The sequence below is a fragment of the Schistocerca nitens genome, unplaced genomic scaffold (genome assembly GCF_023898315.1).
Source record: "Schistocerca nitens isolate TAMUIC-IGC-003100 unplaced genomic scaffold, iqSchNite1.1 HiC_scaffold_380, whole genome shotgun sequence".
Classification (NCBI taxonomy): Eukaryota; Metazoa; Arthropoda; class Insecta; order Orthoptera; family Acrididae; genus Schistocerca; species Schistocerca nitens.
In genome coordinates, this window is record NW_026045914.1 from 1,028,687 (window position 1) to 1,048,416 (window position 19,730).

At 42.3% G+C, this 19,730-nt stretch overlaps 1 protein-coding gene across 1 annotated transcript in view; it reads left to right on the forward strand.

The window, feature by feature from the left end:
* The first annotated feature begins 4,737 nt into the window (after positions 1 to 4,737).
* Positions 4,738 to 19,730, forward strand: part of LOC126230332 (carbonic anhydrase 1-like) — a 67,195-nt gene continuing 52,202 nt past the window's right edge. The window contains exons 1-2 of the mRNA XM_049942390.1: positions 4,738 to 4,800; positions 17,531 to 17,557. Of these exons, the coding sequence (XP_049798347.1) occupies positions 4,746 to 4,800; positions 17,531 to 17,557 (82 nt within the window). The 5' untranslated portion in view covers positions 4,738 to 4,745. The remainder of the gene's footprint in view (positions 4,801 to 17,530; positions 17,558 to 19,730) is intronic.

Consider the following 19,730-nt stretch of genomic DNA (forward strand, 5'->3'; position numbering starts at 1 on the left):
TAAGAAAAAGGATTTTTGTTACATCGAACACGAAAGTAAGACACAAGCGCTCCCTTGATTGTCGGTATGAGTGATTACTCGATCCCAAGCAAAGCAAGAAAATAGCCCAAAGTCCAAGATTCTATGCCAGAAAGCTCTGATTCGTCACGCAAACGTATGTATCCCAACCTCTGACAATTCAACGTTAGCTAAATTGTGAAATAGATAACTTCTAAGCTTTATTACCGACTCGTTGCGTTGTGCCGAAGATTTATTTCGCCATCGCTCAATAACGACGAAGTGTCACCGTCGCTGAAGATGCGCCGGCATCAGTCGCGAGACGCTCAGACCTACGTTGAAGACGATCTTGGAGTTTCTATATGAGCAAGTACAATAACGGTATTTGGTAATCAGTTTACAGAAAACTAGATTTTGATGCCAATGTAAATGTACTGAAATATCTCATCATCCACCCAAACAGAATTTCAGTTGTCCGTGCTGGTGAGCTTTAAACTGGAGCTACGTAAAACTCGGTACCCGCATATTGAAAAACTTCATTCAGAATGTTATGTTCCTGTTCTTATCCGTCACCTTCTACCTCTACAATCTCATGAACGTTAATGCAAGGATCCATCTTGACGGAAGGACTTTTATCATCTCATTCTTCACAGTAAAACCCAATCGGGAATCGGGTACAAGATAAAATCCACAATGTTCATAAATGGTAGTATTCAAATTCATGTCCTCACTGCTGGTGTGCAGTCATAATGAGCTTGCCTGAAGTAAATTGACGTGAGAGTAATTGACTATTTTTAAAAAAAGTGGTTTATCATTGTTCATGTCGTTACTGTAATTGAATTTCATCATGCGGGAAGATATGGCAACACTAATGCGTCTGATCTTAACAATAAACATACGTTTAAAATAAAATAGTTGGAAACACATCAAAAGATGAAGAAATGTATGTGATACTCAGATGACAGTGGTGATTTGATTGTAGCTTGATTGTGTTTCTCTGCAGATGGTCAAACAGAGACGATCTTGAGGGACATATTGAAAAATTAGAAATCCAGGGCGGTTTTATACAGTGACACACGATACGACAGTGATATTTGCATATAGTCATGACTTTACGGGCGCAAACTGGATAAGACAACTAGTTGAGGTAGCATTTTGAGGCTCGGTATAAAGGGGAACAATCTTGCCGCTCTTGTGAGATGGCTGGGGGCATATGGATAGGGTCTGCCGTAGAGGGTTAGAATGAAGTTAGGCTATACAAAGCAACTTACACGGAAAAAAAATTAGTGAATCTTGTAGTAGACGACAGTACCATTTACTCGGAACAGGTGGCCAATGTATTTTTTTGGAGATTATGGAGGCGTACAAATAGGTTTATACTCTGTAAGAGGGTAGTAACGTAATGTGCACAACATTCAGCAGTGAGTGTGGTACGTAGTTGGTTGCCAGGATGGAGTGCTGTATCGTTGGGGCGAATGGAGACAACTGAAGGTCGCTAGAGTAGCGGCTTTGCTGTACATTGGAAGTAGCCGGTGTGCGGTGGGCACAGCCACTATAATCGTTGGTTCTGGGTTTGAACTTAGTATTAAAATCAATAACACTAACTTTAGAAAGCGGAGAAATAGGAAGATTTTGAAAACTACTAATGAAATTGTTGTGTACAAGGCGAGGCAGCTGAGGCAGGGCACCCTAGATATATGACGAACTACTAAATATATCGAGTTGCGGTTTTCGCTAAGGTGTAGCGGACAGTGTCACAAATTTTCTTATGTAGAGACGTAATTTTTAACGTTTGTGCTACTGGAATATGAGACCAACCCTCTTTAATAGAACTACTCATTTCTTCTGCGAGCCTTCGCAGAGGATTTCAGTGACATAACATGTGTGGAACGTCATCAGATCGTAAAAACATAACAGAGGTTCAAATCTCTGTCCCGCCATCGGAATAATAGATCCTCTAATATCTGTCCCACCGTGCGAAATCCAAATGGACACGTAACTCAGGTACATGATGAGCACAGCCTGTGGAATGTACACGTCATGCATGGGAAACACAGACCATGACAAGTACATGCCATGACTATCACAGGTTATGACTGGCACATGTCATGAAGGATCCAAGTCATTACAGACGCAGGCTGTCATGGTGGATGACGGATAGCAGGGAAGTCATGAAGCATTCTGGCTGTCATGGGCACAGACCATAACATATACATCGTTTGAGGTGTACATGACGTGAATTGGTCCTTAAAAGTACAGGCTATGACAAACATGGATCATTTGTAAGTAGTCTGTTTAGGTTTTTATGTTGGTAACGTCACGTAACGCTCTGTATGAAAATCACTGGCTGCGTGCAGTCTGTGGCTGGCTGGCATTGTTGGAATATTCGCTATAGCAGTGTTGGGCAGCAGGATGTGAACAGCGCGTAGCGTTGCGCAGTTGGAGGTGAGCTGCCAGCAGTGGTGGATGCGGGGAGAGAGATGGCAGAATTTTGAGAGCGGACGATCTGGACGTGTGTCCACCAGAAAGAGTAAATTTGTAAAACTGGTGTCATGAACTGATTATATATATATATATATATATATATATATATATATATATATATATATATATATGACTTTTGAATATTATTAAAGTAAATACATTGTTTGTTCTCTTTCAAAATCTTTCATTTGCTAACTATGCCTATCAGTAGTTAGTGCCTACAGTAGTTAGAATCTTTTATTTAGCTGGCAGTATTGGTGCCCGCTGAATTGCAGTAGTTCGAGTAACAAAGATTTTTGTGAGGTAAGTGATTCATGAAAGGTATAGGTTATTGTTAGTCAGGGCCATTCTTTTGTAGGGATTATTGAAAGTCAGATTGCGTCGCGCTAAAAATATTGTGTGTCAGTTTAGTGTTGATCAGAATAAGTAAATAGAGAAACGTCTGAGTAGTTCAGTTCTGCTCAGCTGTTTGAAAATCAAATAACGTAAGATGTTTATACGCACAGTAATTCATAAATTTTTCTAAGGAGAGGTTTCACATTTACTAGCACAGGCCACGACAATTACAAGCATTGCATGACAGGCACGGCCATGACAAGTAATTGTGGTGACAAGTGCAGGCCATGACTGGCGCGGACCATAAGAACCGCATTTCACGCTTAACAAGCAAATACGGTGCATGACAGCCCGTGACAAGGACAGTTAATGATAAGTACAGACTATGACAAGCGCAGGACATAGCAAGTGCAGGCTATGCATGAAAGGTACAGGCCATTGTCGGTCCAAGTCATGAAAATCATGATCCATGACTAACACTTCCCACGGATAGCACAAACCATAAGAAGCACTGGTCATTACTGGCAGAGACCATTACAGATTCAGGTCATGTAGGATGCAGTAGTCGTGCATGCTGTGATGGGCACAGAGTACAGTATGCATATGTCATGAAAGATTCAGGCTATGAGAGGCGCAGGCCATCATGGGTGTCGGTCATGGAAATCAGAGACCATTCCCAGCACAGGCTATAACAAACACAGGCCATGCGTGACTAGCGTAGGACGCGACAGTCACAGGCCATGACAGACACTGGCATTGAGATGTGGTGTTACTGACGAATGTTGAAAATTAGGTGGACTAATAAAGTGAAGAGTAAGGAGATTCTCCGGATAATCGGTGAGGAAAGGTATATATGGAAAATACTGACAAGAAGAAGAGGATGGTATGACATCTGTTAAGACATCAGTGAATAACTTTCACAAACTACAGGGAGCTGTAGAGGATAAAAACTGTAGAGGAAGACAGAGATTGGGATACATCCAGCAAATAATTGAGGACATATGTTGCAAGTGCTACTATGAGATGAAGAGGCTGGCACAGGACAGGAAATCGTTGCACACTCCATCAAACCAGTCAGAATAATGATGACTCGAAACAGAATAATGATGACTCGAAACAAAGCCATGATTGGAAAAGACCATGAAAAGTACAGGATGTGCATGACAAGAACATGCCATGACAAGCACACGCCATGAGAAGGTTATGCGTGCCAGGCTTAGACCACGATGGGTGCAGGCCATCACGATCTCAGGCCATGGCCATACTGGCCAAGACAAGAATTGGCCATGGAGGAGGAGAAGGTCAGTACAGGAGAAATCGGTAATGAGGGTAGAAAGGTTACCTATCTCACGAACTGAATCTCTGGCCGCAACTTAGGCAAGCTACTGCATGAAAAGGGAGTTGTAAATTCTTGGGCCGCTTTTTCATATTACGATGTACGCCTTTACCAAACGAAATACGTAGTTCTGACCAAGAGTGCTCACATGATAGGTTGTAGGGGAGGGGCGGCTTGTAAGTATGTTGCAGTTCCGACCCTGTTTACCTGAGAATCAGGTGTGGCCGTAGCTTCCCCTTGCACACGGACCCCCTGGCGCTGGTCTTTTAGGATAGCTACTATCAAACCATTAAAATTATATCAGTTTCAAAGATTGAATCAAACTATTACAAGAAACATACTCACCAATACTCACACCATACAAGCAAATTTCCCACTGCTTAATAGAAATTTAGTGCAGTGTGTTAGTTGCCACTAAAAACGAAGAGATAGCGCCATATCTTTGAAGACAGCTTTTGCTAAGTGTCGGACTGGTTTCCTATCTGCTTCGTATTGGCTGTCTGTACCGAAGGGGGGAGGCAGGAGGGGCAGAGGGGAAGTTAGCAGTATATATAGCGCTTTAGCTGCGCTTTCCGAACAGGAGAACTGCAGGATGAAGTGCGTAACAAGTGTAATCGTATTTGCTGTGTTATACTGCGCCTGGTCAGGTACGTAAATACATATTTCTTTCTCAATATTTCCTGAAAATTTTTGCTGTATAGACCGCTACAACTCAACAATAGACTTACTGCCATCCACTCTCGACAACTCAGTTTCTATTTAGTTTTGTTTGTATTTATAAATACGTTTATAGTGACAGTAACTATTCACTATCTGTTGGTTCTTTTCGTCAATTTCATTTCTGCAACGCGTTTCGAAGTACGTATAATGCCTGATAACAGCACAGAAATAAAGACAATAGGACTAATTGATGGTGATTCGTAGAAAGGCATTACAGCAATTAAAATAGACGCTTATTTTCTACTTGTTTCGTTAATTATTTATTTAGCCTATTATCTAGCACTGTTACTAACTAATAACCAGAAAACTATGTCGCGAATATAAATAATTAGTGGTAAATAACAATGTTTTCGAGACAATAATTTTTTAGCAAGTGCTCACAGCGAAATCGTCAGAGGAAAGTATTATAAAGAAAGTTTAAAAGAAGTTAGCTGGGAATTTGATCTCGTATTTCAGTAACAAGCGCGTTTACGACAGTAGTTTCTTAAAAATACACCCGACATTTTTGTCTACTCTGCATTTATTTTTCGTGCACATTAACACAGAAAACTCTTTTAATAGCAGTAGGATAATAGATAAGTAGAAATTTTCGGCCAAGGGACCATCTTCAGGCCACGGGTGAATGTAAAATCAGATTGAGAAATGGTTGCTTGTCGTCATAAACATAATTATTGTTGATAGTCACTTGTAAATGCAGCAGTTATCTTAAACATTAATCCATGAGCCATGTATAAGATGGTGGATTCATGTACAGGTGGGAGATCCTGGAACCGATAAGAGTTGTTGATAGATGCCAAGAAACCTGATGTAATGTTCATCCGTGACTTGAAGATGGTCTCTTGATCGAAACTGTTTGTTCGTGAGTAAATACGCATTACAGTTTGTAGCACAGCTTACAGGAAATAACTGCAGGGCTGGTAAACATGTCACTGGTAGGTTGTAATATAATGCAGCGAAGTAAGACACTGGACTGATATTCAGAAGGGAAGCGGTTCAAAAACTCGTTGCTCAGGACTTGGGCTCCGACCATTGTGGACGTCGCAGTAGCGACTGTTTCCAGCAACATCAAACAAAAACCCGGTCGACACAAATTCAATAACAACGGACAGTGTAAACCAAAATTTTAAAAAGAGACAGGTATGGAGTACGCGGTAACATAAATCCTTCGCCAAAAACACGTCTAACAAGCACTTCCTGTGAGCAGAGAGAGAGAGAGAGCGTGAGTTGTTTTCGGACGTGATTTAAGCAAACTAACTGCCGACTCCAGCATCGCAGTGCAGCCAAGAATTCCTAGGAAAATGTAATATCACACGTGGTAGCAAAAGTGGAAGTAGTGTACCGTCGACAACGAGATCATTAGAGACAGGTCAGAGGTTCAGATTAGGAATTGATGGGGAAGGAAATCGGCCGTGCCCTTTCAAAGGAACCATCCCGGCGTTTGCCTGAAACGATTTCGGGAAACTGCGGAAATCCTAAATCAGGATGGCCGAACGTGGGTTTGAACCGTCGTCCTCCCGAATGCGAGTCAAGCGTACCAACCACTGCGCCACCTCGCTCTGTCTGACACATTTGGATAACGTCCTTGGGATATAGCGGTAATCTTACTTCCTTCTTTTGCCTTATTATCCGTCCTCAACATAGTAAGGTCGTGAAGGAGATAGTAAACCGTTTTCCTTGTCCCTCCAGTTAATTAGCTACGTCCGTCGATAAGAGAGGCTTTTTGGCACAGTTTACCAAGGAAAGCATTCTACTTGCTTTTCATGCAGGAACAATCCCAGTAAATGTACTCCCATAACTACCTCAGGGTAGATGGCAGAGGGTGCTTCTACTGCTACTATCACTCTTCTTGGACTAGTGAAATGATTACAGAGAAATCTTTTGTGTTTTTGTTAAATCTAGTAAAGTTTTATGTCTGTGAGAACTAGGACATGTGGTTGACGGTGTGCCTTACAGTGCTAGGTTTTTCAGTCTTCTCAGTAAATTTTCAGAGGAATCTGAGGCGAGCTGAGTGCTTGCAGGCCCGCTGGTGTCACGTAACTTCTCCACTAATATCACTCAGAGCCCAGCACAGAAAATCGTTTATGCTCTATGGTTATTCACACATGGGAGCTCTACTTACTTCTGGAAGTAGTTTAGAAGTTCGTTGCGCTCCTTACAACGACACTTTTGGCGTTCTATATCTTTAGTTAATCTACGTCTCTATCTAAACACCACAAGCTGCCTCGCAATGTATGTTGAAGGGTACCTATGGTGACTCTATTACGCCCCCGTTTTCGTGTTGCGTCCCTATGTCTTCCCATGAAATCTAATTTTCCTGATTTTCCCCGTGTGATCGTTCTGTGAAAGTATCAGCTCTTGCTTGCTGTACCGAGCGAGGTGGCGCAGTGGTTAGCACACTGGACTCGCATTCGGGAGGACGACGGTTCAATCCCGTCTCCGGCCGTCCTGATTTAGGTTTTCCGTGATTTCCCTAAATCGCTTCAGGCAAATGCCGGGATGGTTCCTTTGAAAGGGCACGGCCGATTTCCTTCCCCATCCTTCCCTCACCCGAGCTTGCGCTCCGTCTCTAATGACCTCGTTGTCGACGGGACGTTAAAACACTAATATCCTCCTCCTCCTCTTGCTTGCTGTGCTTCTTTATCAACTGCTTTAGTTCCTTGCACTTCAGTTTATGTCTCCGTAATTACACGAACATAATTTTTTTTTTTTTTTTGTAGACGGGTGCCTATCCAATTCTTCAACTCTGTTTTTTGTACCTCTTGCGTCACAAATTCCTCTTTTCAACTAATCTTTGATTCCAAATTGTTTATCCTTCTTCCTTACCTTTGACGTCATCACAAACTTCGCCTGGCTTCTATTCTGAAGTTAATGAGTAATGTAGAGTTTTATATGGATATGATACCAGTCTTTCCGCAACTCCCAACCTGGAAAATGAGAAACCCTTCTGTCCTGATTACTATGGCAGGGAAAGTAAACAAAAATAAAATAATGAAAGGACTGGTTCAGAAGCTTCGGAGTTGCTATACTCACCCATTGGTTCCTGTGGGTAGGAAAGGATTATTATAGTAGAGGACTTGGATAAGAAAATACAGAACAAACGTTATTTGGCTGCTCAGAGAAGACCCGTCCAGCATTGGTGACCCATCCAGTAGCAATGCTACCACCAGTTTAACTTTCAGTTGCAAACACGCAAACGACTTCACCCACAAGGACAGTGCTTCGTTAATGTGGTCTGCCCTGAGGACACCCATAGAATGAAACGTATACAAAAGAAAAAAACACGCTGCAGTCAGTCATCATTTGACAGAGGCCAATAAACGCCTGGCTGAAAGCATGTGGGTCTATAACCAGTTGACGTAGCTGTAACCTCGAGAGTTTATTCAGCCACATGAGCGTGTGTGTGTGCGTGTGTGTGTGTGTTTGCTTGCGTGCGTGTTCAACATCTACTCCTAAACCACTGGATCGATTTCAACCAAACATGGTACACATATCCCTTACTGTCAGGTGACAATCGCTCTCGATGTAAACACCCCCTGTGTATCATACTTCAGGGGATATGATGTTGTAAACAATGAGATGCGTGAAACTGCTACATTTTCCATGAGATTTAAATTTATCACTTCTTTGCTGTTAACTCCATGCCAACGCATTTTGCAGACACTATCCACAAATACCACTGAATGTTCCTACAATATTATGCCATAGCATGAGAGATCAGAAGCTAAGACACCACACACACTGAGATGTATGAAAAAGTGCCACAACATGCATTACATTTAAACTAACTGCTTCTTTGCTGCTGAATCTATTCGCAACATATTTCACAGACGGTGTCGACATATGCCGCTTAATGTACCTCCATAAATATATCAGCATACGGAATATACTTCAAGACATACACTATGTGATCAAAAGTATCCGGACACCTGGCTGAAAATGACTTACAAGTTCGTGGCACGCTGAATCGGTAATGCTGGAATTCAGTAGGGTGTTGTCCCACCCTTAGCCACTCTCGCAGGGATACGTTCAATCACGTGCTGGAAAGTTTCTTGGGGAATGGCAGCCCATTCTTCACGGAGTGCTGCACTGAGGAGAGGTATCGGTGTCGGTCGGTGAGGCGAGGCACGATCTCGGCGTTCCAAAACATCCCAAAGGTGTCTATAGGATGAGAACTCTGTGCAGGCCAGTCCATTAGAGGGATGTTACCGTCGTGTAACTACTCCTCCACAGGTCGTGCATTATGAATAGGTGCTCGATCGCGTTGAACGATCCAGTCGGCATCCCCGAATTTCTCTTGAACAGTGGGAAACAAGAAGGTGCTTAAAACATCGATCTATACCTGTGCTGTGATAGTGCCACGCAAAACAACAAGTGGTGCAAGCCCCCTACATGAAAAATACGACCACACCATAACACCACTGCCTCCGAATTTTACTGTTGACGTTACACACGCTGCCAGATGACGTTCACGGAGCGTTCGCCATACCCACACACTGCCATCGGATCGCTACATTGTGTACCTTGATTTGTCCCTCCACTGTTCAATCGTCCAGTGTTTACGCCCTTTACATCAAGCGAGGCATAGTTTGACATTTACTGGCGTGATTTGTGGCTTATGAGCAGTCGCTCGATAATGAAATCCAAGTTTTCTCATCTCCTGCCTAACTGTCATAGCCCTTGCAGAGGATCCCGATGCAGTTTGGAATTCCTGTGTGATGGTCTGGATAGATGTCTGCCTATCATACATTACGACCCTCTTCAACTGACGGCGGTCTGTGTCAGTCAACAGACGAGGTCGGCCTGTACGCTATTGTGCTGTAAGTGTCCCTTCACGCTTCCACTTCACTCTCACATCGGAAACAGTGGATCTAGGAATATTTAGGAGTGTGGAAATCTCGTATGACAGAAGTGACACTCAGCCACTTGAACACACGAGTTCCGCAGAGAGTCCCATTCTGTTCTCTCACGATGTCTAATGACTACTGAGGTCGCTGATATGGAGTACCTGGCAATAGGTGGCAGCACAATGCACCTAATATGCAAAACCCGGATACTTTTGGGCCCATAGTGTATTACATCACAAACACTGAAATGTGCGAAAAAATGTCGCGTTATGTGAATTAAATTTTAATACATTTATTTTTAGTGCTAAGACACTCCTAAAGTCGAATCAACTAGACATCTCTGAATCCCGGCAGAACTTTTCACAGCTTTCTACTGCGCAGCGGAGACGGGCGTAGGCGAAAACAATAGCCACCTACAGAGGTATGAATAGGCCTTAGAGACGTTTACAAAATCGCGTTGTAGCCACACGAAGCATCTGCACCCGGTGTTCACAAAGTGCCTGGAATACTGTAATTATATATATTTGTACATTATTCATATTTCTCTGTACGATTGTTTCATTATTTCAAAGGGGTTTCCACGAATACGTAAATATGAAATTTTTTCCTATTTTACACTACAACACAGCTCATTTTTGTTTTCATTTCTAATAGAAAGATGGAAAATTGAATAACGGAGCAATGTGAGGTTTGTCGGCTAATCACACTATACATAGACCTATTATAGTCATCTACACACAATATTTACATATCTAAGACATAGCTCTCACACCGCACGGAAAGGAACTTCTATGCGCTAAGGTACGAGTACAAAATACTGACAGCTCCTCGAGATACGCAGCCCACAATGCCATACGACTCCTCGGGGACATTTTTTACGTTAGTTAGATAGCTGAAAGTTAGCCTCCACTTAACAGTTGAGCGTGTCAGAAACGGTGCACTACGTGCTGTTTATCTGCCGAAAACGTAGTATTATGCCCTTGTTAAAACGACGAGGAAGTTAGATATACATGGGCACGTTCAAGGAACGAAGCCACATTTAGTGACACGTGCTTCTCAGTTTGACGGTCGACGTGTGTAGTACCATAAATGAAGGACATAACTCAGCATGGTGTCATCTTAGAGTATGAAAGTGTCTAAACTGTTCGGCAATGCCGTTCTTCAAAATTCTTGCACTTCAATGTTTCGAAGGCGCTGCTGGTTTCGTCTCCAGGTGGCTCTTCTTGAGCTACAGACCACTCTCTAAATGAGTATCACGTCCTGGAGACGACGTAGATTATAGGAGAGCAATTAATGTCTGAGTCAAATGTTATCCATAATAAATACAAGATGAGAATTACGAATACACTGCATTGCTATGGATGCACCCGTGATTTCATCAGTAGTTGGAATATTTTTTACTATAAATCAACATCTAATCGGCTAGTATTGCTGTGTTTCATATCAAGAGTGAAGCTGGAAATCGTTCCAAGTGCGATTTTCTTTCAGAAACGCGCCTTCAGTGTTATTTTGTTTTCGGAACTCTGTTGCATCTCCCTTCACTTGTTCCAAGTGTCAGAAAATGACGAAAATATTTGAAACATTCATTTTTAGAAGGTGCATGGTCTTTGTGCTAAGCAGTGCTTCCCTCACGAGTTCCAAATGCTTTACCAATCCATACAACTGACTTAATTGTAGCCGTGTAAGATCTGAAAATGCAGTATGATCAAAGTCTCTCACAATCAAGCATCCCAAACAGCTATTAAAAGTCCTTACTCTGAAACATAATAATCGATAAATGATAACGCATTCAAAAGAGGAAAAATCGTAGCGGATCTATGTCAACCAGATATTTTTATCAGTTGTAAAATAGAAAGACCTGTACACGATGCTGCCAATTCTGCCTCACCTGCACTGGGCGTTTCACAAGAAACTTCTCGACATCTGACACCAAGAATGAAGCTATCTTAGATGCAGCAAGTCAATACTGATGGACTTTTTCATGGAGTAATTTTATTATCCTGTTGTACAAAAAAAGTGACAGATAGGAGAAACGGTTTCTGTAGATTACTGTTCTTCTACTTAAAATATCTCTGCCTTATTGCTGTATTTGTATCATCACAAATAAAAGTGACGTCTCCGTATCAATGTCGCGAAGAACAAAAATTCCCTTACCAACACTTAGAACCTGTCAGTTTCCTGGTATTGCACGCAGAACGTTAGTGATAAATTATTTATTTTCTAATTCGTATCATTACCTGTTGCAGCCATGAGACGTTCACCATAATTCTGTGGAATTATAATACTTTCTCAATTTTTAGGATTCTGTACATCATTCGGCGAAAAAGGAATCCTTGCAGCATCACTTCTTTGTCCCTCTCTGTCTAGCTACCTGCCTGTCCAACTATTCAAAACACTTTTCCTCAGGAACGGGTAAACGTATCAAATTGAAACGTAAGTCGCATACAAAGGTCTGCGCTCCGTCAGCTGTTAAAAAATTGAAGCTTCTACGTCAACGCAGTCATACAATACGGCCATTTATGTCAAATATACGACCACGTGTGGCACACATTTTGATACTCTCAAGTTCACTTATCAAAACGTATAGGGCAATTCCTGTAGAGCCAGAAAAATGAAATTTGGCGAGAATCAAGCGTCTCTCTACAAATAAAGGAAAAAATCCGAAAACTGTTAATTTGAAATTATATTACACGAAAACAGATATTTTATGCTATTCCTTAAAGTCATGGAATTCCCGGGATCGATGTGATACCAGTAACAATAACAGGCAATAATCATATGAATTCTCGATTCCCAGGATGGATGAACTGTCTATACACATAGTGAAATTTGTACGGAACCCTCGGTGGACGTGTTCTACTGGTACTTATCCGAAGTTTTTCGAGACAAATAAATTGTGCGCAAGAAGAGGTTGTTGTTGTTGTGGTCTTCAGTCCTGAGACTGGTTTGATGCAGCTCTCCATGCTACTCTATCCTGTGCAAGCTTCTTCATCTCCCAGTACCTACTGCAACCTACATCCTTCTGAATCCGCAAAGAGTATTCGTCTCTTGGTTTCCCTCTACGATTTTTATCCTCCACGTTGCCCTCCTATACTAAATTGATGATCCCTTGATGCCTCAGAACATGTCCTACCAACCGATCCCTTCTCCTAGTCAAGTTGTGCCACAAACTCCTCTTCTCCCCAATCCTATTCAATACTTCCCCATTAGTTATATGATCTACCCATCTAATCTTCAGCATTCTTCTGCAGCATCACATTTCGAAAGCTTCTATTCTCTTCTTGTCCAAACTAGTTATCGTCCATGTTTCACTTCCATACACGGTTACACTCCATACAAATACTTTCAGAAATGACTTCCTCACACTTAAATCTATACTCGATGTTAACAAATTTCTCTTCCTCAGAAACGCTTTCCTTGCCATTGCCAGTCTACATTTTACATCTTCTCTATTTCGACCATCATCAGTTATTTTGCTCCCCAAATAGCAAAACTCCTTTACTACTTTAAGTGTGTCATTTCCTAATCTAATTCCCTCAGCATCACCCGACTTAATTCGACTACATTCCATTATCCTCGTTTTGCTTTTGTTGATGTTCATCTTATATCCTCCCTTCAAGACACTATCCATTCCGTTCAACTGCTCTTCCAAGTCCTTTGCTGTCTCTGACCAAATTACAAGGTCATCGGCGAACCTCAAAGTTTTTATTTCTTCTCCATGGATTTTAATACCTACTCCGAATTTTTCTTTTGTTTCCTTCACTGCTTGCTCAATATACACATTGAATAACATTGGGGATAGGCTACAACCCTTTTTTTTATTCTCCTGACGAAGGCGAAATTTGGCACCTAGAAAGTTTTCCACCTACACTCTTCAGATATATCCCGAAAGTTTTCCACCACCACTCTTCAGATATATCCCATCTCTCTCTTACATGTCTCTCACTCCTTTCTCCTGCCTACGCCCCCATCCCTACGAGTGCTGTGATTGTCCTAAATCGACAGTAATTTTTTCGCATGTAATAAGTCAGCAGACCCTAACTCAATTCCCACACTATAGCTTAAATATCAGAACTGTCAGCAATTGGATTGGCGACCAAAAATATGAAGTATTCAACCCTAATACCCTTCGTTTCGATTATTTTTACGCTTCATACGCACAGTCAATCCCTAAGGGTGATGGGGTTTCACCCAAAAAACGGTACTTTTTTCCATACAGTAAGTCATGCCAGCACACCAAAAACATCTTTGTTGTCTCTGTAGATATCACGCTACTGTCGCAGGAAACCACCTCTAGACTTGATGAGGACCTGAATTCGGCGAGAAAGATAGTTCACAAGATTCCTCAGGTATTCCAATGGCAGCAGAAACCACTCATTTATGGTTAGACCAAGTAGAGCTACCAAATGCAGCAATGCTGGTTGCTGCTTTTCACCGACTGCTCCAAATAGTTCTAGACATCTAGACATCTAGATCTAGCAATCCAACGGGCCAGTCGCCGTGCAATGGGGAACTTCAAACCAGGGTGAATGCGTGCAGCCCTCTGAACAGGCCTGCTGTTATCTTGGAAGATGGGAATGTCCACAGAATACACATCATTTAGATGTAGAAGAATGGACAACCAGTCGTCATCTGGAATGCTGAAATAAACATCGTGGTTCATGGTGAAGTACGAGGGTTACCCAAAAGAAACCGAACTCATTGTTTTGAACTTATTTATTCACATTTTAAGCACAAACCTTCAGTCCTCTTCAAAGTATTCTCTAGTTAATTAATACCTTTGTCTAATCTTTTATTTTTCAAAACATTGTTTACATTCATCTTTTGTGATGCTTGACAGTGCCCCCATAGTTTTTATCTTCACCTCAGCAACGACATCAAAACGCTTTCCTTTTGTGTCCGTATTCACTCTAGAAAACAAAAAAGAGTCGCACTGGGCAAGGCTGTGTGCGTGAGGCTGTGGTTGGGGGTTGGGGGGAGGGGGAGGGGCAACGAGCAACAGGAGCCGTACAATTTTTGGTCAAGAATCGTCGTACAGACAGGACTTTCTTGAGGCGAGGCGAAGTTCTTCACTGGCTTGATTGTTGCTTTGTTTATTTTTGAATTTGGGTTATTTCTGGACTCTTCTTTCAAGGCACAGCAAGCTTCCATGGGAACCCATCCTTTTCATTCCCAAATCTTTCACAATTCACTGCAGTGAACTCCAAGCCACTCCAGACAGCTCCGCAATTTCTTCAGTGGTTCGTCTTCGATCTTTGTTGATAACTGCCCAAATGTTTTCAACATTTTCATGTGATTGGGCAGTAGAAAACGACGAGAATGATGTTTCTTATCAACTAAAATTTCACCATTATTGAAAACGGAAAACCACTCAAACACATGAGTTTTTCCCATAGCATCGTCCTTGCATACCGTTTTTAACATTTGAAGAGTTTCTATTCCACGGTTTGCGAGCAAAAAGCAGAATTTCACCACAGTACTGTGTTCACGAAAATCAGCCATTGCAAACGCGACAATGACACAAAAGAGTTGTCACTATGTCGAAACTAGTCCTGAGATTCTACAGCGACGGCATTCGGCTTACTCACTTTGGAATGTTCCCTCTATGTGCTCCTAGCGACAAAACGCAGTATTAAACAAGCCCTACCCACCAAAAAATTTGTTCGGTTTCTTTAGGGCGCTCCCTCGTAATCTGAACGAGTGCTGCACAAGTCACGGCACGAAAAACACCACAAAACGTCAAACAATCAACTGTGGCCTGGATTACTCCCTCCAAACATTGCTGGTTAAAAGCCTCGTTAGCTCGTAGGTGCACTGGACGCTATGACTAATTCGGAAAGCGGCGGAAGCTTCACTCATCGGACGACACTACCCCCTTCGTCAACCGCTGCCTAGTTTCTGAGATGTCTGACCCACTGAAGAATTGCAGAGTCTTTATGTGCCGCTGTCAGCAGTCGTCTTGTGGGAGGTACCTGACTCCAGGTGCTCATTGCAAGCTGTACACTTTGCAAAGTCCGCTAGGATACTAGTCGAAATGGACCTGCATTCACTAACAAATACATCATCTTAATCAAATAACATCCAAAGGACGGCTGCAGTTGTTCCATTTTATTACATCAGTGATGAAGTGTGAATTGATCTCGACGTAGCTATTCTACTCCAGCTAAAGCGTTCCAAAACGACAGTCTGCTGTTTTAAGGATTCACTAATACTTTGTTCCATGGCCGACGTAGAAAGTTTGGTTGAAATTACGATGCGAGCTGTCAGCTCTTCCTTCCCGCGCCACTGCAAATAAGGCTGTTAGGGGTGTGTTAAGCCTAAAGTATTTTTTTAGACAGTACGCTCTCATGTCAACCACATTTGGTTGAAACTACTCCACACATTCGAAAGTAGTGTTTTACATGGTACCCTTTTTCTGGTATCACATCAGTCCTTAGGAGTTTAATCTTATCTTGTCTATCACGATAGACGAAACAAGAAAAAGTGTCTAGACATGGGCTCTAAAATGTATAAGTTAAGAGCTACGACCATTTGATCATCTCCGCTACTGCGAAACACACCTCTCGTACTGAACAAGTGCCAACAGCTCTTGAGGCACCCATTTTAGAGCACTTATTTACTGGACTTCTTTTTCTAGTTTAGGTCCACACTACCAGTTCTGAGAGCTGCGTACCCTACAATCTTAGCAAAAATAGTGCCGTTACATGTAAGGCACTGTTGTAGGAATTAGAATGACATTCACTTACAACTTTCGACTCGGTCGTTTTTGGACCTGAGTCCCTTAATTTTTCCATTATACCTGAAAGCCTTAAAGCAGAAAACGACAGAGAAATAAACGAGCGGGGTAGAAAAGCAGACGCATTTCGGAAGATTGTCAGAAGCCTGAGATGGAGTAAGGATGTACCCTAAATCAGTAAAAAGGTTATATACCGGTCATACTATGTCCCGATTCTCACATATGCATCAGAAACCTGGTTTATGAAAGGAACAGAGAAAAGCAAAGTACAAGCTAGTGAGATAAAATTCTTGATAAACAGTACTGGAGTGACAAAGATAGACAGGTTAAGAAATGAGAGGATCAGAGAGTTAATGAAGGTGGAAACATTACAGGAAAGAGAAATCAAGGCTGAGATGGTATGAACACGTTAAGAGAACAGATGAGAAGAATATACCCAGAAGGGTACACGAGATGAAACAAGAGGAAGTCCGAGAGTCAGATGGCTGAAAGGAGTAGAGGAATGCGTCCAGAAGCAAGGAGAAGACTGGACCGAGGTGAAGAGTGAGAGATGGTGGCAAGACAGAAGACGATGGAGAGGCCAATGTTCCATACAGACCCGGCCAGAGGTTGGAAACTGTCCAATATGATGATGATGACCTGAAAGTCTGTAACATGAACAGAGAATCTCCCCGTATAAGAATAAACTAACATATTTGTAGTTGCATAAACAGTAGAACTAAGTTACAACTTTGATCATCCTGATTTGTTGTATTGTCAAAGGGTTTTTTGAATATCTAATAATTTGCGTATTAAATGCCTAACAACATTCAGAAAGAGGAATAATTTGTACTAGAACTGTGGATTTGTGACAGGATTGTTTTAAGTAAATTAAAACAGCTTAATCATACAGTTATAATAATTCACTTTCACAAGGGTTCAGTCCGTGACGTACGATTACACTTTTGTTTTCAAAGAGGTGAGTGAGCTTTAAAGATCCAGTTTCATTTTTCCTGAGGTGGCTCTTTCTTGCTGTTTATGTCTGTAGCAAACAGCCATTTGGAAATCTGTCTATTAACATTGACGTTTCTGTTTCAGGTACCAGCGCGTCTGACTCTGACGATGGTGAGTATCATTCTACATTTCTACATTCTTCAATACAATGGTAAATACTTTAAGGGGGCGAGGAATGGGGGGGAGGGGGGAGCGTGTGAAACTGCATCTTAATTTAACAGTTGAACAGCCAATGTAGGTGGTGGAGCTGCACGTACACAGTCTGACCAAAAATATGCAAACGCCCCTATTTAGTACGGCAACGACCACAAGATGCCACGAGACACGGGCTCGCCATTGTCTTGTCGGTAGACACGGTCGTTCACGAGAGCTCAGTGCTCGAATGCGAACTAGTCAGTCAGTGTCACCTGAGAAATAAATCTATCAGGGATATTTCAACCCTTCCGTAGGTCCACAAGTCGACTGTTGATGATGTGACTGTGAAATGGAAACGATAAGGTAAGACCACTGCTAAGTTAAGGCCAGGCGTACCTAATGTATTGATGGTCAGGGACCGTCGAGCACTGCGGAGAGTGGTTGTAAACAGTTGCATGAAATCGGCAGATAGAATCACTCGTAAATTCTGCAGTGATACCATCAGTCCAGCTTGCACAATGACTGTGTGTAGGGAGTTAAAAGTAATCGGGGACAATGATCGAAGAGCTCCTCGTCAGCTGCACATTTCCATAGTCATAGCTAAGGGGTGGACAGCGAATGACTGGGAACGAGGCTACACCCTGTGACAATCCGATGGCAAGATTTGGGTTTGAAGAATACTGGAGAACGTTATCTGCCATCATGTGTAGTCTCAGCAGTCAATTGTGGAGAAGTTGGTGTTACGGTATGGGGGTATTTTTCGTGGTCACGGTGTGGTTCCCTTAAAGCGCTTAAGGGAACATCAAATGCGGAAGCACTATGTAGTGTGTACAGTAGAGGAACAGTTGCGACACAATGACTGATTGTATCGGATTGACAATGCACCCAGGCATAAAGCGCCATTTGTGAGCCAATGTTTTGTGGACAATAACAGCCCTGAAAGGGACTGGCCAGCTCAGGGTATAGATCTGAACCCAAAGAAACACCCTTAGGATGAGTTAGAACGACGACTTCGCTCCAGACCCCAGGTCCAACATCACTACATTCTCTGGTTTCGGCTCTTGGGGACTAATACACTGGAATTCAGACACCTCATTGATAGGGTCTCCAGTAGAGCTCTAGCCGCCTTATGTCTAAGGGTGGGCGCACCGCTTGTTAATGTCCACTCATTGGACACAGATCAGGTGGTGTGTACATATCAGTGAGTCAGCCACGCGTCGCAAAATTCCAATGGGCACTCACGTCGATTCCATACGATGACGTTTGTCACAGAGAGCAGCACGCCGTCGCCAGTTCTTTGATCACTGACGACGCTGATCGCTACGAAGGAATAGGTGGCAACTAGCAAGAGTTTTCTAATTTAGCAAGCCATGGCCCAAAAACAACTCACATTTATCAGGATGAATTATTTCACACGAGTAATTGGCAAGTCTACTGAAAATTGCGCTGTATTGTTACACAAAATAAGACATGCTTACGTATGTAGACTAATCTGCATTGTCTTTTTTATCTTCCAACACAAAGACACACACAAGTTAATACATATCAGTTTCCCACAGTTTCCCACCTACCCCTACTCTCATTTTCCAAACTGCCACTACAGGTAAAAAGAATGAGTAACACTCCCCCTCCCACCAACACACAAACGCAAATTTTCCCTGTATTGGACTATATTAAAAATGTGGCAATGTACTTGCTTTGTAGATTAAAGTACACTTAAATACTTTCACCGAATTGTTGCTAAAACTGTCTAAGAACCAGCTGACATATAAATAGATATAACGTTTTTCCTTTCTACCATATTTCGTTTCCTTTGACGTAACGAACGGAAAGTAACCGGGGGAGGGTGGGGGGCGGGATAGGGGACTCGTAGCAGCAATATTGCTGGTCTACAATTTAAGTATTACAAATAATAAAAGTCGGTTTGTACTGATGATAGATGTACAAGAAATACAGATGACGATGTCGCGACTGTTGGTGAGGTGTAGCTGTTGCGTCTGTCGAGCAGGCGAAGGATATTTGTGAATGCCCGTCACCTCGGTACACTTAAGGAGTGGAGGGATAAGTAACAATACTGATTAGACAAAGTGTGTACTTCGTGCGGATTGAAGTGATGTGGAGGGAAGTCAGTGTGCAGTAGGTGGAAGTT